The sequence below is a fragment of the Microplitis demolitor genome, chromosome 6, assembly GCF_026212275.2.
Source record: "Microplitis demolitor isolate Queensland-Clemson2020A chromosome 6, iyMicDemo2.1a, whole genome shotgun sequence".
Classification (NCBI taxonomy): domain Eukaryota; kingdom Metazoa; phylum Arthropoda; class Insecta; order Hymenoptera; family Braconidae; genus Microplitis; species Microplitis demolitor.
This window is the reverse complement of record NC_068550.1, coordinates 9747291-9770931: the sequence shown is the minus strand read 5'-3', so window position 1 is coordinate 9770931 and position 23641 is coordinate 9747291. Positions and strand designations below refer to the sequence as shown.

At 30.4% G+C, this 23641-nt stretch overlaps 2 protein-coding genes across 2 annotated transcripts; one reads left to right on the top strand and one right to left on the bottom strand.

Moving 5' to 3' along the window:
• Positions 1-5178: 5178 nt before the first annotated feature.
• Positions 5179-7233, top strand: LOC128667990 (jerky protein homolog-like). Its single transcript, XM_053740041.1, has 2 exons — positions 5179-6338; positions 7221-7233. The coding sequence occupies exons 1-2, from the start codon at positions 5179-5181 to the stop codon at positions 7231-7233; spliced, it is 1173 nt and encodes a 390-aa protein (XP_053596016.1).
• A 12692-nt stretch (positions 7234-19925) lies between these two features.
• On the bottom strand, positions 19926-22350 carry LOC106693171 (uncharacterized). The gene is made up of 4 exons (XM_014439617.1): positions 21928-22350; positions 20365-21122; positions 20111-20295; positions 19926-20059 (listed from the first exon to the last, which is right to left on the bottom strand). Exons 1-4 carry the CDS (start codon positions 22348-22350, stop codon positions 19926-19928), a joined length of 1500 nt encoding a protein of 499 aa, XP_014295103.1.
• Between the last annotated feature and the right edge of the window lie 1291 nt (positions 22351-23641).

Sequence of the window (23641 nt, the reverse complement as noted above, 5' to 3'; positions counted from 1 at the left end):
ATATTTATTTGAAGAAAGTTTTAAATGACCACATTTCGAGTCGAATTTCTACACGCGGTCATTCAATAAAAATAAAACTAATTTGATTTGTGCCGATAAAACTTGTGAGTGTTACCACATCATTGCTGTTCATTTCCTGCAATTTTGTAATACCGAAGATTGGGCCTACATCGTTGCTGCCACTCCTGCTGAGGGTCATTTTCACGTACTCTTACAAGAATGGAGTATGTAGTGAGATACAACGTAAGTGGGATTCCGTCTTCCCCAAATTAAATTTATACTCGGTCTCCTCCCGCGTTAATTAAAATATTAAAACTTGTATACAAAATTTGATGTATATTTATTTATTCATTCAATATTAATTCAATATTAGGTGTACAAAAAAGTTCTACCCGTTTTTTGTCAAAAAAAAATATATTTAAAAATTTTAAATAAAATACAAATTTTAATCAAAATAACCACCATCAGCATCTACTACCCTTTGCCAACGCTCAGGCAACTGATGGATCCCACGGCGATAAAAGGCTTGATCTTTTGTCGAAATGAAATCATCTATTGTTTTTTGCATTTCGTTTTCATTTTGTAAGTGTTTGTCAGCCAAGTAATTTTGCAATGAACGGAATAGGTGAAAATCACACGGTGCAAGGTCTGATGAATACGCCGGGTGCGGTAAAACTTCCCACTGTAAATCATTTATAGTGTGGTGGACGATTGAACTTCTATGAGGCCTGGCGTTATCATGCTGCAGTATCACTGGTCGAGGTTTTTGTCCCGCAAATCGTCTTTTACTGTTGATTTCATCTGCTAATTTTTTTAATTGACAACTGTAGCGTTCTCCAGTAACGGTTTCTCTTGGTTTGAGTAACTCATAATATAGCACGCCCCATTCATCCCACCAAATACAAAGCAATATTTTTTTCCCAAAAACATTACGTTTTGGTGTTGATGTCGTTGGTTGTCCTGGGTCTACCCAATGTTTTCGACGTTTAGGATTCTCATAGTAAACCTACTTTTCGTCCCCTGTTACAAGTTTCCACAAAAAACTTTTTTTTTATGTCGTAAAAGCAACGACAGGCAGGTGTCAACTCGTCTCTCTCGTTGTTCTGGAGTTAATTCATGAGGTACCCATTTTCCTTCTTTTTGAATCTTACCTAAAACATGTAATCTTTCAGAAATAGCTTGTTGAGTAACGTTTAACTTTTTCGCAAGTTCTTGTTGTGTTTGTGCAGAATCTTGATTCAGTAATTCTTCCAATTTCTCGTCACTGATTGTTGAAGGTCTTCCAGAGCGTGGTTTATCATTTAAATTAAAATCTCCGTTTGTGAATTTCCGAAACCATCTTCGACAAGTACTGTCATCAATAACACTGTCACCATAAGTTGCACAGATTATTCTTTGAGCTTCAGCAGCACTTTTTCCTTGATGAAATTCATATAAAAGACAATGGCGGATATGCTCATTACTTACTTCCATTTTTAACTTAATAAAAAAATATATATATCGAAGATTAATATATTAAAAGTTTGATGAATTTAAAGAGTACAAACAGCTGTGCATGTACATATACGCATTCATAGCTAACCTATAAATAGCTGTTAGATAAATCCATCTTTGAAAAACGGGTAGAACTTTTTTGTACACCTAATAAAATCGAATTGGGGAATTCTCATACGTAACAAAGTGGGGAAAATTTGATTAAATGAAATACATTCCAAAAAAATAGAATAAAATCAAATCTTTACTGAATAAACCACCAGGCATTCTTTTCCTTGTATAATTTATAAGCGCCGATTTCAGGGAAACGAGGCGAGCACCCTCCAGCTCACAAAATAAATTAATCTTATTTAACTGTAACAGGGAACTTTGAATTTTCCGCGCTTAATTGCCGTGATTTTCTATCATGTGCGCGGTCGATATAATCTATGACTGCCCCAGGGTTATCCGGGGTAGAGTGCGACTGTCGTCCCTCGCGGAAATCGTAGGGGCTTGTCTGTCAGTCCCACTTAGTGATAAGTAGGGGTAGCTAAGTTTCCGGAAATTGCCGAATTCGGCCGAGTGGGTGTACAATTATAAGTGAAGAGACAACCCAGGCTGAGACACACAACCGGACAAGACGCCGAACAACCAAGACGCTTTTCATCATTCAGGTAATTAATCAATTTTAGACTTGGATTCTTTTGTGGAACCAAGCGATAATTATACTAACTATTATTAATACCAGGCCGTTAGCCGGTACCTTTTATATCACTGTATTAATTATTTGGAAAAGCAGGTGACGGAGCCAACACCAATTGAAATAAAAGTAAGATGAGAGACAACAGGAGGAAAGACACGAGATAAAGAAGGAGAACACGACGAACGAGACGGGAAAAAGGATCTGAAGATAGACAGTGAAACAAAGAGAACCGCATCAGACAATAATCAGGTATTAATTAAATTAATTATTTTAGGCCGAAGCCAAAATATTAATTTAATTTACAAATACTTAGTCGTTCGTCGAGGTATCCGCGTCTAGGCCCATATTTAATTAATTAGGCGTAAAATTAATTTATTAATAAAAATTAAGCCAGACGGTTGTCTAACCGGGTCCAGGCCCAATTGCCGGGTCCAGGGCGTTGTCTTGAAATTCCAGGCCGTCGCCGGAGTTATATGCGTCGTAGAAATTTGTAGGCCGATGAGCCAGAATTTTCCATAGTTAGTCCGCGTTGTTACAAAGTAAATTATTTATTAAAATAATTAATCAGATCAAATTAATGATTAAAGTAAATTAAAAATAAATAAATTTAGTTAGTAAAATTATTATAAAATATACTCGGCATAAAGAAAAATCTAAAAGTAAAAGTCGGGAAAGTTGAATGTTGAGTCAGGATCAGAATTGAGACTTTACTAACTAAACTTAAAATGTTAATTCTCGTGAAATTGAATCAGAATTATATGAAAGACTAATAGTAGTAGTTATGAAGGAGTCAATTCAAAATTAATTAATTAATAATCATAATTCTTCTCAAAAATTAATTAACTAATTTATTAAGTGGGTGGCGGGAAAAGCCATCTTAAATTCAGTGTGTGTGAAGAAAGGTCCAGGGGACTTGAGTGCAGTATGTGTGTTGGAAATAAAATTTAAACGTGTAATTAGTTACTAAATAATTCGGGAGGTAACCGATTTTAATCATAAGTCCAAAGGTAGTTAGCAATATTTTAATCGAGTGTGTGAGAGTGTGATGCCAAGGTAGTGGCTATGTAGACTAAGTTAATTAAGTCGCCAAAGGTAATTGGTAGGATTTTATTAGGTCAATTGTTATAAGGTAAATGGTCAAAGGTAATAAGGTCTAAAAGTTATAAGGTCTAAAGGTTTAATAGTTATAAGGTATAAATTATAAGGTCTAAAGTTATAAGGTCATGAGTTATAAATTTATAAGGTTTTAATTGGAAGGTTGTGAATTAAATAAAAGTAAATATTATTGTAATAATTAAATCTAAGTTATTTATAAAATTATCCTTCCTCTTCCTTCTCTTACAATTAAATTTTACACCGACCCTGAGCATTAAGAACCGGTTCTGGAAGACCGTTTAATCCTTCCAGTGGCGCCCTTAAAAGGAAATTAAGGACGACCAGAGTAGCAGCATAGCCCTGTTATATAACCATAAGTAACCGTGGCCAGGACAAGAACTAGCCCAGCCAGGCTCATCGGTTATAATATCATATTTTGATCAGTTTTTGAATATTAATAATTAATTAATTTATCTTTATGTTAAAACTATAAAATATACACATGTATATAGTTTATAAGATTTTTTTGGTTTTTTGATGGTCCTCAGGGAGCTACGGCAAAGCAGTAGATTACGCAGCAGAAATTAACGTCAGCTGAATAGCTGTGCCACTTGAATTTAGATCTCCCACTATTCCACTCAATAATAATAAAACAATATTTGTTAAACGTACTTACATTCCGTTGGTGGATATGCTACAACAATTCATAAATCTCACTCTGTTTAGAAACTCTCAAAGAATCCAATAGATTCTCATAAATTCTCATAGAGGTTTTATAAGAATCAATGAGTTCTATTAGAAGTGCCATAGTTAAGTATAGGATCTTAGACATACAACTACAAGAATCTATCGGATCTTTTAACCAGGGTAGGTCTTTTTTTTTCGTATTTGATGTAAATGTTCTAATACTTGCGTATGACTGCAACCAATGTCTTCTGCCAAACAGCGTAAAGTGGTTCACGGCGTTTTGACCCCTAAGACAAATCATCCCTAGACAACACTTCCCTCAGACCCTTAAATCTTGTTTGGAGTTAAAATTATAACCAAGACTGATAATGTACGCATATGCAGTGGCTATGACATGTTCGACGCCATTTTTTTATGTAAAAAATTTGACACGTGTGCACTTAAATATCTACCTAAAAAACTGGTTGATAATTTGTAGATATCGCGTATTGAAATGTGTAATATGCCGCGCCAATTCACTAAACTTATAATCTTTATCAAACTTAAAGTTTAATAGACACCGAATAATACAGTCGAATCTCGTTATGAACCCGCATAAAGGGGTGTAGGGGAATATAATTCTAAGAATTTGTGTACCCCCAATCTGTCAGCGCAGGCGACAGTCGTGAGTTGAACTTCCCCTACTTTTTAAGCGTGTGAGTGTGTACGTGATTGTTTCCAGTATCTCGTTATGAGTCCGTTTGACTTGAGTGTTATGTTTCTTATAGTAATACAGCTATACAGTGTCTTGTTTATAAACAAATAACCTAAAAATTATTAGTTTTACATAAAAAAATAAACGTTTTTTAAACATAACAAACAATTTGGTAAGTACTTTTTCAATTTAAATTATTAACTAATTTAAATTGTTAATTATTATTATTAATGTAGATGTACAAGTCCAACTTTTCAGTTTGTTTTATCGTATGTTTTTCATTATAGAACAAAATTTTTTTTTGAAAACTTATAAAATTTCCTCTATTAAATTTCACTGGATACAATTAATTAAAATTATTTGTACTAATCACCAGCAAAAAAACATATTAATATATATTCTTTAATTACTAATCGCGTTAATAAAATTGAATAAATTTATTAATGAGTATTTGTTTTATCCATATAACCTAAAATCTTTGATAATTCTGTCATGGTTAATATTAATTTTTTTCCTGTTTAAGATTATGGATAATCCACCAGTTTTGTCCTTAACTCAGAAAAGAAAATACTGGAAGGACTCATCCATTGATACCAATGAGCCTACAATTTCTTCACTGACGTCTGATGGTTTAAGATCTTCCTTACAAAATCAAATTATAAAAAGACATCAACCCATCTTTACCTTCAAAGAAAAGTTAGCAATTTTGCAAAGGTTAGAAAATGAACCTGTTAATATTGTGTCAAGAGAACTTAATATTAATGAGCGGACACTACGAAGATGGAAGAATCAACGGCAAGTAATTGAAGTTTTGAGCAAAAAAGAAAATATTGCTAACCATAAAAAGAATAGACTGGCTGCTAATTTAGAATTAGAGGATGCTTTGTATATTTGGTTTTTGCAAGCTCGTGTTAGTGGTATACCAATTTCTGGTACTATTTTAAAACGTAAAGCTATTGAAATCAATGATGAGTTGGGTGGTGATAAGTCTTTCAAAGCTAGTGATGGTAGGCTGGATAAATGGAAACATCGCAAGGATATCAGGTCACTGAAAGTTACTGGGGAAAAAAGGTCTGCGGATTTTGAAGCTGGAAATGATTATATTAAGAAATTAAAAACTACTGTTACCGATAAAACGCTTGATAGAGCGCAAGTTTTCAACTTCGATGAAACTAGTTTATTATACAAAATGTTACCTTCGATGACTTTAGCTCCTAAACATGAGAGTCAAGCTGCTGGTTTTAAATCAAATAAAGAACGTGTTACGATTGCTGTTTGCTGTAACGCTGATGGATCATTTAAATTACCCCTACTAGTAATTGGCAAGTCTGCTAAGCCCAGGTGTTTAAAAGATTTATCATTTGCGAAATTACCTGTTACTTATTATTCCCAAAAAAATGCGTGGATCGATGTGAAAATTTTTACTGAATGGTTTAAAGAAGTTTTCGTTCCTAAAGTGCGTACTTTTTTGGCAGAAAGAGATCTTCCTCCCAGAGCAATATTGATCGTTGATAATTGTAAGGCGCATACTTATTTAAAAGATTGTGAAATAGAAGTTACATTCTTACCAGCAAATGTAACTTCAATTATTCAACCCTTAGACCAAGGAATTTTGGAAACTTTAAAAAGGCAATACAAATTAGATCTGATTAAAAGAATTGTTAAAGCTGAAAAAAAACAGATATCGTTAGTTCAATTTATAAAAAATATCAATATTAAAAATGCAATATTTTGGATTGATGAGTCATGGCAACAAATAACAAAAAACACAATTTATCGATGTTGGAATAAAATTTGGTACGCGGAGAAGAAAAGTGTAGCAGTCCAAACAGATGATGATCCGTTGGCGTTGAGTTTATTGGATTCTGTAGAGGTGGAGCAAGACCATGCTTCCATGGATCAACTTCTTCTTGAGCTGAGGAAAGTACGAGGATTCGACTGCATTAAAAAAGATTTTATTTATGACTGGGTTCATGATGACGATCTCGGTAATGTCTAATAAATAATTAACTTCTTGTTTGTAAATTAGAGCTATCAACTTTGCACTGCGTACGTATTTTTATCTAAACCAAGCGGGATTGTAGATAATACTTTTCTATTACTTAAATCCCGATGAATCGGAGTAATCATATAAATATTTGTACATCATATTAACAGGAAAAAGTTTTATTTTGGTCAAAAAAATTTGTACGAAGACTTTAGTTGCTTTAGAGTAAGCAAAAACTTTTCATAGGACAAGAAAATTATCTTAGCTAACAAAAATTGGAGTTAAACTAGGATACTTTCGTTTTTCTACAAATTTTTTTGAATCAAAAAAATTGGTTCTCTAACCAAGAATTTTTTTCCTGTGACTATTAAATCAAATGTTTTGTTTTTTTCAGTAAGTGAATGCCTATCGACACAAGAAATTGTTGCACAATTAAAAAACACAAGAGACGAATCCTTACAGTTACCTACAGAACCTGATCCTTGTCTTGAACCTTCAACTTTTAATTCTTTTTCCTTAATTAGTAGTTCCTTTGATATATTACATAATTATGATTTATGATTGTATTACTATTTTTTCAGTATTACTTACTAGTCCATATGATAATAAAATTTGTTATTTTTGTACTTGAATTAAAAAATAAATAGGACTAATATGATAAATAAACTCTTAATTTCTTTTCATGAATATACGGTCTCATATCGAGACTCTGAAATTAATTTTTGTTTTCACGTTGTGGAGGGGGAAGGTCTTTCGTGGAAATCCTGGTTCACGGACTCATAACGAGCGGACTCATAACGAGACTCGACTGTATAAGGTTTCATCCCAGATGTGTTGGTGGAATCGTCAGTGAGGCACCTCCAACAAATCATGCCTCATACCTAACACTGAAGTAGCCATAAAAATTATAAATGGGTTAGACCTATACACCATCGTCCTTCTTACGATATTAAATAAAATTAATTATTAAATATTTGAATTTTTATTTAATCTAATCGGGGATCAATTACCCAGGGACCAAAACGCGTGGAACCGTGTGAAGTAAAGCGGGGATCGCTTTTAATCAATTCCCCTAAACGGTCTACGTTAATTTCAACTGGTCGTCCACTTCAAGGAAAATCTTAAATCATAGTTGTCATTCCTGAACCTTTTAAACCAACGCCTTGCTATCGCGTCAGAGGCCGCATCTTCCCCTTCTGCACTGTGTATGTTTCAAGTGGCTACGGCTGCCGAATGACCCAAACGATACTCATACAAAATACAGTGACGTATGTGCTTTTTCGTCACTTCCATTTTTTGAAATATAACTGAATCTCCAACTGTGAGTGACACGTGTTTATATAGCTTACCCCCACCACATTACACAATACACTCAAAGACATTTCTACACTGTTTCTAAAAAAAGAAAGAAACTCCAGAAGAAATCGCTCATTACTTTCCTTCCAACCCAATAGTTACCCCAGGCTCAGAAAAAATGAAATGAGAGGTTTTAAACCTTTAAAATTCTAGTATCTCTATCACTAATACTACTAAATAAGTGGTACACAGCGTATATAATTATTTTATACTTTATTTATAAACAATATGACGATTACAACATATTATTCAAATAATCTCTTTTTTGTACTCTACAGCTATAGCGTCTCTTTATTATTTTTTACTTATTAAATTATTATTATTATTATTATCAGTCTTACCAACTCTTCGGTTGGTTTTTTCCCCTTCTCCGTTGGTGGCGTCGAGGAGCGTTCGTTACGGCTTTTGCCGTCGTGGCGAGACGGAGGAGACTTAGCCGCCACAAAATTGATACAAATAACGACATCTGTCGGTAGTAGGCAAGTTTGGGTGTGACTCCACTACATAGGAAACCTAAAAACTGCCGCATATGTGATCAGTTTTTAGAATGCCTATAGATGACTGAAAATTATCCATTAAAAATTACTATGGGTGCATATTATAGGTGAACTACAATGAACTTTTCCAAAATTTTGAAATGAAACTAATAAAAAATTATATTTCACTGATAAATTTTATTACAAGGGACCATAGTTAATTCCGACATACAACAATTTAATAAATATCAAAACAATTTTCTACTATAAAAAAAAAAAATAAAAGTTATTAGTGTAACCTGTGACTTTTACTATAGTACCATAGTAAAATATCTTACAGATTAAAATTAACCCTGATACAGAGGATTTCTGTAATTGTTTAATAATTAGTCAGTTAGACCCGTTTCTAAATTACTATGGTACATTTTAAATTTTCAAATATACTTATATTAAACTTATGGGCATTAGTTGCGGCGCGCGCTTTTCCTTTGTAGCGTAAATATAAATCCTTGTCGTTAGTGCATAGTCTAATTGGATTTCATAAAATGAACATTAAAATTATGAATTAAATTTACTTGCATTGAAAAATGTTTTTGGGTCTTCAAAGTGATTTAAAATTTCAGATTTACTGACAAATTCATTGGAATATGATTTTTACAGCACTCTTAACTCTTAATTATTATTTTGCGTATCTTATATTAAAACTATAGTTTTAGTTATTGAATGCAAAACATAATATTTGAAGAAAAAAAAAAATACTAAATAAAATTGATATTATAAGTAATAGAATAGCATTTTGTTCTAAATTAATTTCATTCCCGGGAAACAATAAAAATTGCTTTCCAATAATTAATTGAGAAATTTGAATTAAACAATTTGAAAGTTCAATAGCATTTAAACTGGTTTCGACAGTTTATATTGTATTTTTTGTAATAAGGTCAGAGACCTAGTATCCAATCGAAGAACTAGTACCCGATCACTCATGTATTTGTATATGGGGCATTCCACGCCAAATCGAACGGTTTCAAAAATTGATTTTTTCGATTTTCTCAATTTTTTAGTACCCCTCAAAAGAGGCTTCCTGGTAAATTTTGAGATTTTCTTGATCAATGGTTCAAAAAATATTGAATTTTAGAATAAACCACTCTTTTTATGGTATTTTGATCATAACTTTCGTAATAATGGTCGAAATTCAGTGTTTTTCTTTCAAAATTTTAATTTTTAGGTGGCCTTTACAGCAAAAAATATAAAACAAATATACGAAATGTTTTTAATCGAGACTTTTGAATTTTAAGTTTTGTAACAGGGAATTTTGAATTTTCCGCGCTCAGTTGCCATGACTTACTATCATGCACACGGTCGATATAATCTATTACCGCCCCAGGGTTATCCGGGGTAGAGTGCGACTGTCGTCCCGAGCGGAAATCGTAGGGGCTTGTCTGTCAGTCCCACTTAGTGATAAGTAGGGGTGTTGAAGTTTCCGGAAGTTGCCTAATTCGGTCGAGTGGGTGTACAATGATAAGTGAAGAGAAAACTGAGGCCGAGACACACAACCGGACGAGACGCCCGAAGGTTAAGACGCTCAGCCAAGACAGGTAATTAATAAATTATAGACTTGGATTCTTTTGTGGAACCAAGCGATATTTCTATTAACTATTATAGATACCAGGCCATTAGCCGGTACCTTTGATAACATTATATTAATTATTTGGAAAAGCAGGTGAACGAGAGATACGAGTAAAGCTAGAGGGTACGAGAAGAGAGAGCATAAGACGAGACAAGGAGAACCGGACGCGATGAACGTAACGACAACCAAAGAACCTGAGGAGACTGTGAAACAAAGAGGAAAACACACCGAGAAAAGAATCAGGTATTAATTAAATTAATTGTTTTAGGCCGAAGCCAGAATATTAATTTACTTTGATAAATACGTAGTCGTTCGTCGGGGCAATCCGCATCTAGGCCCGTAGTCAATAATTAATCTATTAATAAAAATTAAGACAGACGGTTGTCTAACCGGATCCAGGCCCGGTCCGAATTGCCGGGTCCAGAGCATTGCCTTATAATTCCAAGCCATTGCCGGGATTATATACGTCGTAGAAATTTCTAGGCTGATTGTGAATGACACAAGCCAGTAATTTTTATATTCTAGTCCACGTTGTGATAAATTATTAAGTAACTAAATAAATATCTAAAGTAGTTTTATTAAATTAATTTACGTCAAACAACAAATAAAATTTTATAGTTAAAGTAAAGTAATAAATAAAATTAATAATTAGAGTTCGTTAATAAAATTGTTATAAAATTATACTCAGTACAAAAGAAAGATTCTAAAGTAAGAAGTCGAGTAAGGCAAGTGTCGAGTAAAGAAAACGGAGATGAGATTTTTCTGACCAAAACTTAAAATATTATGTCCAGTAATTTCGGATCAGTATTATATGGAAGAATTAATGTTTATTTGTTGTAAAGGAGTTAATTTAAAAATAATTAATTAATAATAATAACTCTTCTTCAAAAATTAATTAATTTATTTATTAAGTGCGTGGCGGGAACGGCCATTATAAATCAGTGTGTGCGAATAAAAGTCCAGGGGACTCGAGTGCGCGTGTGTGTGTAGAAAATGATTTTAAAGTTAATATTATAATTAATAAATAATTCGGGAGGTAACCGATTTTAATTTATTAGTCCAAAGGTAGTTAGCAATGATTTTAATCGAGTGTGAGCGTGTGTGTGATGCCAAGGTAGTGGCTAACTAGTTTTAAGTCGCCAAAGGTAATTGGTGAATTTTATATGGTCAAAAGTTGTAAGGTCAAAAGGTATATGAAGTTATAAGGTCTAATAGTTATAAGGTATAAAGTTATAAGGTCATAAGGTATAAAGGTCAAAGATTATAAGGTTTAAGGAAAAATTATAAGGTTTAATTTACAAGGTTATAAAATTAAATAAAAGTGAATATTGTGATAATAAATAAATCTAAGTTATTTATAAAATTATCCTTCCTCTTCCTTCTCTTACAATTAAAATTTACACCGACCCTGAGTATTAAGAACCGGTTCTGGGAGACCGTTTAATCCTTCCAGTGGCGCCCTTAAAAAGGTAAATTAAGGACGACCAGAGTAACAGCATAGCCCTGTTATAGTTTTTAACTGTGTTTTTAAAAAAAGATGAATCCTTCAATTTTCTTGGAAATTCTCTATCTTAAACTTCTATCCATTCTGCAACTTTTAAGCCCGGTCCAGTAGTGGGCCTTCTATAATTACTATTTTTTCTCAATTTTTGAAAATTCAAATAATTTTTTTTTTCGGTATAAATGATTATCAGTTCCAATTTTTGACACTGTATACTTGTTTTTCTTGCATATTATAAATTGTTAATTTTCTTTTTATATTGTTAAATATATCCAGATATATATATATATATATATATATATATATATATATATATATATATATATATATATATATATATATATATATATATATATATATATATATATATATATATATATATATATATATATAGATGACGCATATACAACGTTGGTATACGTAGCCGGTAGATATAGATATATATAAAGGTATATATATCTATAGTGCACATACAGTACCTGAGCAAATTCTTCAAGTACTGACATCATCACTTGGGTGAAAAATTCCCAAAGTATTAAAAATTATTTTTTTGTTTTCACTCAAAGTATTTGTATGACTATTGAGCATTATTATTTATATTTATCATTATTTAAAATAATTAAGTAACTTTACTTTATTTTTACTTTTGATTTATTTGTTTACCCCAGCGGTCAACATTATTATTGCAATTTTTATTGTAAGATTATATACATTATTTTAACAGAAGAATTTGTTATTTTGAGTGCGAGTGAGGATAAATCCCGTGTCTTTCTCTCTCTCGCAAGTGTTGAGAGATAAAATAAGAGATAAAAGGATTGTAATTATTTATTATTCTTATTTGGGAAAATTTAACAATTGAATAATTGTTTCTTTTACTTAATATTAAATCAAGATTATTAATTAAGTTAAATTATATTTATTTTTGGTCTATATAGTTTAAATAATTTATTGTGATACTGCGATCATATTTTTGGCAATCACCGGGTATTATTGTTGTTAACAATTTAACAAAATTAAATATCGTGAAATATTATTATTTTTCTATTGTTTAGCAATTAAAACTCGGAAACCAACAGCTGTTGGGGAAAATTCGATATTTATTTTCCTCTGGATCTTTTCCTACTGTTTCATTTTATTTCTCCTGCTCTTATTTATTACTTGTATGTAATTATTTATCATATATTTACTATTTTTTTTTATTATTTATTTAATTTCTATTGTGTCGCTCAAGTGTTTATCCGCTTCGCCACAAGTCACTTGCTCGGATTTTCCCTCGTAAATTCGCCCTGAATAATTTTTGTCCGTTTTAGATAAACGGTCCGGCACCTGCGTGCACTAACCCAGCCTGAGGAGCTGGTCCAGGCACGACAACATTTAATTATTATTTATAATTTAACAATTATTTAAATTTATTATTTTATTTTAATTTGATCTCGGTATTTATCATCATTCAGTATCATTTATTACCGTTCAGTATTATTTGTTTATCACGCGTGGGCGACCGCATACTCTATATATTAGACTGTTCCGCGTCTCCGTCGAGGAATTTCAGAACAGTATACGTTATAATTTAATGAACAGTTCAGTAGTTATGAGCTCTTGAAGTTTCATTATTTTAATTATCTACTGATAATAAATAAGATACTGACTATAGAAAAAGAAGTTTAATCGTAATTTTGTAGTAAAAATAATTTTCTATAAGACTGCGACTAAGAACTTTTTTGTATGGGAACAGTTCAATAGTTATGAGCTCTGGAATTCTTATTATTTTAATTTTTTACTTATCACAATTAAAGTATTGAATATAGCGACAACAGTTATTTAAAAATTCGGTAAAAAATGCAATACACTACCTACATACGCGGAAAATTTCATCTTCAACAGCTCAATACATATCAGCTGCAAAAGTCTCAATTATAGATTTATTTAAATTATCAGTTGAAATTATTATCTGTTGAAAATAATTTGAATCAAGATTCTTTAGTACTACTTTAAATTTATAAAAAAAAACGTAGAAAGTCTATCATATCATTTATAGTCCATTATTTATTTACTTTTTCTAAAGCTTAATTATGAAAATCTAATAAATAAAATATTTTTTCGTTTTAAATAGCAGCTAGTAGCTGATTCGTCGATAAATTCAAATTTGAATTTATAAATCACACTGAGAACTTTGTTATTTTCGAAATTTGAAGCAACTTATCTAGCCCTGATTAAACAACTGAATTCAACCGAATTTAAAATTTTAATTCTGTTATATTTTGTCGAATTCTGCCTGACAGAATTCAACTGAATTGAAAATTTGAATTTGAATTAAACAGAATAAAACCGATTTAAAAATTTCAAATTCGTTTTAATTCAGTTTAATGCGGATTCAGAACCAGAAATTGGAAAATTATTTTCAAATTAATCAGAATTAAATCGAATAGAATTATTTAAATTCGTTTTAATTTGGACGAATTCTGGTTTTCCTGCCGAATTAGTCATAATTCATTTTTAAGTTAGGTACCGAATTAACAGAATTCATCTGAATTAAATAGAATTAAAAATTTAATTCTGTTTAATTTGATCGAATTCAGTTGTTTAATCAGGGAGAATTATTTAGAAGTCTTAATTAGTTAAAAATGAAAAAAATACAGCTATACAGCTATAAAAAATACAGCTATAAATTAACATATTAACATACTTTGTTTTCACACCACTTAAAACTTTTATATCATAAAAAATAAAGTCGCAATGTATTTTACCTTATTTCATTTAAATGATTGCTTTTTACTGTCTGTAGGATTAATTTCAAATAACATCAATATTAGAGCTTATAGTTATTTAACAAATATGTAGTTGTTATTTTAAAAAATTTTATAATAAAGGTGATGTTTTTCATCTGCAATAAATGTTCATCATACAAAAAATTTCACAAAGAAAATTTGGTAGAAACTCAAATGTACTACAAAATCACCACTTAACTTTTTTTTATAGTCAATATTTCAATTTGTATAAATAATTGAAGAATAAGACTTCCAGAGCTCATAACTATTGAACTGTTCTCATACAAACAAATTCTTAGTGGCAGTCTTGTAGAGGATTATTTTTGCTACAAAATTACGATTAAACTTTTTTTTCTGTAGTCAGTATTTTAATTATTATCAGTAAATAATTAAAACAATGAAACTTCAATAGCTCATAACTATTGAACTGTTCATCAAATAAAAAAGTTCATAGCGACAATTTTGTAGAAAATCGAATGTACTACAAAATTACTATTTAACATTTTTTATGTACAACCAACAGTTTAGCTTCAGAAGTAAAAATAACGTATTTTTGTAAAATTCGCATATTCTAACGCCATGAATAGACGAAATATTGAGGACACAGATTTGATTCTCTGGACTTATATATAGACAATTTATTTCTTGTCACGATTGCAGATCGTGATGGGCGTGGGTACGATATTCGTATAAAATGTAGTGAATAAAAGGGTACTTACATAAATCAAGGACCGATCCTATGGGCTCACGTGACCAAATGCTCAGTTAATGCTATTTTATATTTAATTCGCGCCCACATAATATTGTTGAAGACAATATTGATAAAACCCAAAACGATTTCCAATTTATTATGTGACTGATCTAATTTCACAATCAAACGTCGAGAGGTAAACGTAAGATTGTGTACCCCCTACTGTGAACTATCGGTCTGAGCGGCTAGACAGGTAGAGAAATAAGGGATAAAAGAAGGTGGGTTGCCGAAAAGCCTCGTGAAGCTCGTATCTCATTGTTAAAGTAAAATTGTCTGATAAATAATGTTTCTCAAAAGTTTTATGTTAACGAGTATTTATTTATTAAGGGCTCAATATTCTCAAAATACAAAGGGCTTACAAATGGCAATATTTAGAATAGTAAATATAATAGTAAATGTTTCATGCATATGGTTTACAAATATTTCAGAGTTTATAAAAATAAAAATACCAAACAATGGTTACAATGTTTAAAAACTTACCCTAAAAAGGTTTTGGTGAGGTGTCAGGGCTGTCAGCAGTAACACAGGACACTTATTCACAACGCGTTCTCGCGGTTAATTAATGTGATTCTAATTTATCGAATTATTTATTTATTTACTATACTTTGTTGTATCAATTTCAATATTTATGCGTTTTTAAATCTCTGTAGGTTAAAGTAAAATGAAGATCTTCGCGCTTCTCGTGGTAAAATAATTTCAATGTATTCAAATTCTTCGCGTCTTCACGATAATATAAAATATAAATTTATAAAATCTTCGCGTATTTTTGTGGTAAAAGTATTTCAAAATATTATTCAAATTCTTCGCTTTTTCGCGGCAAAATATTTTTTGATTTTTCACGTTTCTCGTGGTATATTTCAATATAAAAATAATAAAAAAAAATGAAATTAAATGGATTAAAATTAGATGAAGATAATCAATGCTGTACCGGTGCTAAACGGTTGATATTAGTTCACGACTTACAACGATCAAGAACCAATCGTACGATCTGGACTCACGTGATCGGATGCTATACGCTAATATCGCGTTGATTATGCTTCTAAAGCTAGTAGAAAATAATATACCGATTATACGAGTGCTTACGACGATCAAGGACCGATTCAATGATCTGGGCTCACGTGACCGAATGCTCAATCGGGACATCAATCCTCTAGCCACGAACACCGTGAAGTGTTTGGAGTTCGGTAAGGTTCAGAGTTTGATTCCCAAAAGAACTGATGAGCTAAATTCCATGATATTTTTATATGATCCTCACATATGAAAAGTGGTGGTAACCAGTTTCCCATACGAGAGGACTCGGATTCGCCCGAAAGTTTTAGGCCCATGCACACGTGTGATCCCTGGAAAACAGATTTTGACTATTAAGGAGGCTGATGACCTGGCGCCACTCTGTCACCGAGCATGCTCGTGTAGGAAACCATAAATTTGGAGGTTTCCATTAGCTTTCTTTAATTTCCAAGAATCACATGCAGGTGCGCATGAGTTGGGTGGTCTATAGTTTTAAGATGAAAAATCAAAGAAGACTACCGCTTCTATGCTTAGATTAGTTAAATGGGAACGGATACATAAATTTTAAAAGCCGTTAAGTGAAAACTGATGAAATCTGTAGAATAAGAGAAACTTATAGTACATGTATTTCATTGGTACCTTTTCTACGTGGGACAGTACGACTTAATTGTCAACGCTCAGGTAGGTACATTCGTCCGGTACGACTGCTGGCGTCAGTAAGTCGGCGTCATTAAAAAAAAGGGTCTAAGTGCATGAAGTCTTGGGTTTTCACATATTGGGTGAACCGGTATTCTTTTATGCGATCTACACTACTGATGGTCACTCTGTTAATTATGATACATAAAAAAAAACTGAAGGTCTATTCGGAACGCATCGTTTTGTGTTGCCGCCTGTGTCTTACTGTTTCTGACTATGTCGTCATAGTTCTTGAGAAAAATAGTTTTCTCATGTACTTTTTCCTCCCAAGAGGAAAAATAATATAAAAAAAAAATTCTTTTATATTTTTACGACTTGTAAGGATACGAGTTGAACGTATCAGCCGTGAAATTCTTAAGAAGGTTCACTGATCAATAATTTCTAAAAAAAAAAGTCTTCACAGTTGGCATTCATAAATAATGTAAAAAATAAGTTTTCCCATATTATTTAAATGGGAAAACTTAATGATCGATGATGGACCTCTAACAATTAAAATTAAGTCCTGAAATTTTGACTGAATTTTTTTTTAGGGCTGAGCAACCAATTTTTCGAGTGAGAGTCAAAAACAAAATTATCGATTTTTTTTGGAACACCCTCATAAATATATATATATTTATGTATATATAGATATGATTTAAAGTGGCATAGAGAAAGGAAACAATCGTCTAACCACATACAAGTCCCTACTCTTTATTCCTGTCGTATTTTTCGCAGACGTAAGTGGCTTGGCTTAAAACGCTTAAATGGGACAATGCCAATGAGACGTGCTCGTAGAATTCATAAGCGCCCAAGCAAGCACCATTTTTTCGAGAAATTATACGACCTATTGATATTCTCGTTTCTCGAACATAACAGATTTACAAAGTGGAAGAACAAGGAAAGGGAAAATTGTTAGAAATGTTGGAAAACAAAAGAGTAATATTTGCTAGGCTCAAACAGAAATTGTTACTAAAGTATTAACGATAATATAAGCCAATGGAAAGTTCATTAATTACTTTTTTCATAGATTCAATTTATATTTCCATATAGGTTATAGATTGTTTTTGTAGTATAAACGATCAAGTGAATTTTATACTTGGTATGGTAGTTACTGCGGTTTCTATATTTTAAGAACTTATACCCACTAGCACGTAACGTCTTACGATTTTTTTTCGTCATCTTTGGAACTAATTAATTAAAATGACCGATTTTCAGCGGGAGTTATTGATTATATTTCCTGATTAATTATATGCCCGATTTTGTAATTAGGTAGATTTCTTTAGAAATCGGACTATGGCAATGGGTCTCATGATCAAATTAGCAAAGAATTTCACCATCATATATCTTGTTTTACCTAGTAGAGTCAGAAAAATACCATCCACTCAAAAGTTTATACATGTATGCATGTATGTATGTATTTATGTATCTATGTATATATATTATATATATACAATAATAGATATAATGTATTATATATAAATGTATAACATATAAATGTTAATATCATTTTTAATATTTTCAAAATTCGTGCAGTGTGGACTCTACACTGCCAAAGTGTATAAAATTGATAAAAATAACATAAAAATCATGCAATTCTCCAAAATAAATTTTCTAATAATAATAATAATGATAATAATAATAATAATAATAATAATAATAATAATAATAATAATAATAATAATAATAATAATAATAATAATAATAATAATAATTTATTGTTACTTGGCCAGAGGCTATTTACAAGTTCTACTAAATTTACATTCAAAAAATTAAAAATTTTCGTAGGTGTACGTTTTATCACAATTATTGTCTTTTCCTTGTTTGTTTCACTATACATATTTATAGGTCCATAATGTTTTTAATTTTGTCGAATAAGCCCACATTCTCTTTGATATAGTTTCTTAATTTAAGTTTAAATAAATTTATTCGGTTTTCATCTGTTAATTCACTCGGCAATTTATTATACCAACTCAATCCTCTGTATACTAATGTTTTTTCAGCTGACAAGGTTTTGGTATGCGTTATTTTTAGTATTGTCATATTTCTAGTTGCATAATTAGTTTGATTGAAATCAAATTCACTATGTAAATAATCAGGATATAATTTACTTCTTACTTTATGTATAAATAAACACGTATTGTAAACTATTCTCTGTCTAATTGTCATCCAACCTAGGGTCTCTAGCATAGTTTTTAAATTAGTATATTTATTAACACTCAAAATAACCCGCATCGCACGATTTTAAAGTTTTTGTAAGCAATTCAACTTATTTTCCGAGTAGTTCAGCATTATTGTATTACAGTACTCAAAATGCGGCAATACAATCGAATTATATATTTGACATTTAGAGTAGCTAGTTACTAAATTATTGAACCTTCTGAGTACATTTACTTTTTTAGCAATTTTATTACTTACATAATCAGCGTTTTGATTAAATGTAAGATTATCGTCTATTATTACACCTAGATATTTCGTCTCTATAACGTACTTTAATTCATGATTATTTACCATTAATTTACACTTATTTCTTATGTTTTTTATACGCTGATCATGTAATACCATATAAACTGTTTTTTTTTTCATTTATTTTAAGTTGATTGCCATTTAACCAATTATTTAAACGTTTCAAACATTCATTTAAAATACATTCTATAACATCAAGATCATTCCCTTTTACTGTAATAATCATATCATCGGCAAATAGTTTGATATCTACACAGTCACTTTTTATAATACTTATAATTTCATTAATATGAATATTAAACAGAATCGGACTTAACTTGGATCCTTGCGGTACCCCAAAATTGATTTCGCGTTCATCCAAAAATGAACCTTGGAATTTTACTTTTTGTCGTCGAGACGAGAGGTACGATTTAAACCAATTAAGTACTGACTTCCTTAACCCTAATGTATGTAATATCTTAAGTAGCTTATCTCGATTCAAAGTCTCAAATGCCCGGGCGAAGTCAACATAAATAATGCCTGTGTATAAACCCTGATCTAAATTTTTACGCCAATGAATAATAGAATGCTGTAACGTTGTCTCAAAAGAATGATTGATCCGAAAACCTGATTGTTCAGGCCTAATAATATTGTTCTTTGTAATAAATTTATCTAACTGGACTTATACTAATTTTTCTAGTACTTGTTCTAATACCGGAAGCGTCTTTATTGGACGTAACTCTTCAGCTTTTATCGTCCCTTTGATTTTTTGTATAGGTATTATCGTAGAGACTTTCCATTCATTGGGCACTACACCTAATCTTAAAGACGTATTTATCATAAACAATATTATATCACTATTGATACTCCAAATAAGCTTGAGAATGTCAGCATTAATATCATTATTTCTACCTTTTTTACAGTCAAGATTCTTAATTAACTTATCAACTGTTTCATATTGAACTTGATCAAATTTATCCCATACATTAACATCATTTTTTAAACAATCTGTACCAATCCTGATTCTACCATTTATTTCATTAGAATTTTTCCTATCATTATTTATATCAACATTTATTTTTACATCATTTACAATCTTATCAATACTACTTATGAAATACTCATTTAATTTATTTGCTATATCCTTGTGATCGGTAACTATTTTGTCCCCAAATTTGATCTCATTTATAATTGAGTAACTACACCTTTTGTCACCTGTTAGTTGTTTAAGTGTTTTCCACATCTTCTTTGAATTGTGTTTATTGCCATCTATTTCTTTTTTATAAAAGTTAAATTTATTATTTTTCATTTGACGCACTACATTATTACGTAGCATTTTGTAGCTCTCAATATCATTTATATTCTTAGTAATTTTAGCTTTCTTAAATGCTCTATTTCTTTCCTTAATCAAATTCAAAATATTTATATCAATCCATGGCTTCTTATTCCATCGATATTTTATTAATTTCTCTTGAACTGGAGCCATTTCGTTTATTATATTAACAATATTATTACTAGTTATTGCCACAGCATTGTTATAATCAGTTTCATCATCAGTGTTATTATTACTCAATAATATCAAGTTAAAATTGTTTAATTTATTTTTTACTTCCATTTGAAACAATTTATCGTCAAACTTACTGTAATCTCTTACACGAATACTATACTTTTTAGTGTCAACTACATTAGTTAATTTAATAGATATATTATTATGATCGGCTATTTTTGGTTTGTCCAAAACTTCGCTCGTCAGTTCGAAATTCGTAAACACTAAATCAATTATTGTTTCTGAGTTAAAGGTTGTTCTTGTTGCTGTATTAACTTTTTGTTCAAAACCTATGTATTTCATTTCATCCAACAATTTTTTAGCATAAAATCCCTTTTTTAACATATCAATATTAAAATCTCCCACTATAACTGATTTACCTAATTCTAATAGCTGTTCAGCCAGTTCGAGTATTTTAGTAGAAAACTGACTAATGCTACTCCTTAGTGATCGATATAAGTTGCATAAATTAAATTTTTCAACTTTATTTTTTTTTCTTTGGATACAATTGAACCATAATCAATCCATAGGATCAACTATATTTTCTATGATTCTGTACTTAATATTTTTTAGGATATAAGTAATCGTACCTCCTGTTCTACTATTATTTGTATTAGTCCTAATGATATTATAATTAACTAACGCGATTTCGTGATCTAACACATCATCAGATACATGCGTCTCACTCAAACATAAAATGTCAGGTTTTAGTTCACTAATAAATATTTCAATATCATCTTTATGTCGTAGTAGCCCACATACATTAACTGCTACAATAAATAACTTATAGCTTTCTGGAACTATTGTTAGATTATTATTTAGTTGTCAATGTTTATGTTTTATATACAACGTGTTGGACTTCTTTATTTTTATATGCCTTTGTAAACAACTACATATTTTGTCAGTAGCTAAATGATTTACATTCATATCTTTTATTTTGTGTCTTATAACGAACTCCTCACAATTAACACATTTCTTCAGCTATTTCGCAGCTATTTGCGATGCGATCAAATCCCCAACAGTTGAAGCATCTTAGTACATTCACATGGTCATATGCTTTATAACTATTCCAACCATATTTAACTTTGCCGCTACATAATATTGCGTTATGAATTAATGGATTCACTTCTATAATTACTGTGCTGAAACCGTTCTTAGTTTTATATTTTTTAATCATCTTAATTAAGCACTGAGTACTATTGTCCTTTAAATTGCTCCACTCATTCTGCAATACTAAGTCGTTAATTAGTTTTTGTTGGTTGATCTGTAGAGCATTTTCTTCCAATCCAACTATTTTGACCATTGGATAACGTTGATTTATATTTTTTACTTCGAAAGTATTACCAAGTTTATTGTGGATTTCACTAGTCAGTTTAATTTTATCAGCCTGATTTTCTACATCAATGATGACATTACCATTAGATTTAGAGGCCACGTTTTTTACATTGACACCTAGATTAATGATATCAATATTTTCTTTTATTGTGAGAATTGTGTTAGTTGTTGTTGATGTGTTATGTGGTTTAACTAGGATACGTTCAGTTCGAGGTTCAATACTCATTCTCTTGTTATTTCGCTATAACTACTCACATCATTCCCATTATTATCATTAATATTATTATTGTTATTAAGAGGCTGTATTTGGTGATCAATTACCGATCTCTTCAATGTATTAAATTCATCCTTCAGCTCATTAGATAATTTGGTTATTTCGTAAATAAGTGTTTGATTGAGTTCACTTTTAATTTCTTGTATGTACTTTTTAATATTCCATTACAAAGATTCCTTCAGAGTATTAATGTTAGTTATTGCAATTTCATCTATTTTATTTAAGATGCGCTGCATATGTGTGTCATCATTGGAGGTCACAGTATTGTTTATGTTTTTGTCGTTATTTGTTGTACTTGATTCCAAATAGTTAACTCTTGAGTCCAATGCATTATCATCATCAACAATATTTATGTTACTATTAACTGAATTCTTTGTTGCACTTGATTGTAATTCCAATGATTCATATGGACCAGTACATCGCACGAGTTGATTTTTCGAATTATAGATTTTATGGCAATTTGAGTCTGCACACTTCGGGTGAAAATCCTTAAGGCATAGTTTGCAAGACTCGACGATACGACTGATGGTTTTCTTACAGCGAAAGCAAGTATACACCTTCTCACTCACACTAACGCTAACGTTCGCCATAGAAGATTGGTATACAAGACACACGAATAACTAAGAAAATGGGAAAATAATCGAGTCAAATTATTTTTCTTAACCTCTAGATTTTGTCAATTGTTCTTAAAAAAATTAAATAGAGATTTTTAAATAAATTTTTAGATTTCACTATACTTCAAGCTACATGCGTACCACTTTAGCATCACAATAAATACAAATATGCAATTAAAAATCCATTTTATACTTTAAATTTCCACCAAAATTACAGAGAACAACCGGACGCGTCCGTCCATAATAATAATAATAATAATAATAATAATAATAATAATAATAATAATAATAATAATAATAATAATAATAATAATAATAATAATAATAATAATAATAATAATAATAATAATAATAATAATAATAATAATAATAATAATAATAATAATAATAATAATAATAATAATAATAATAATAATAATAATAATAATAATAATAATAATAATAATAATAATAATAATAATAATAATAATAATAATAATAATAATAATAATAATAATAATAATAATAATAATAATAATAATAATAATAATAATAATAATAATAATAATAATAATAATAATAATAATAATAATAATAATAATAATAATAATAATAATAATAATAATAATAATAATAATAATAATAATAAT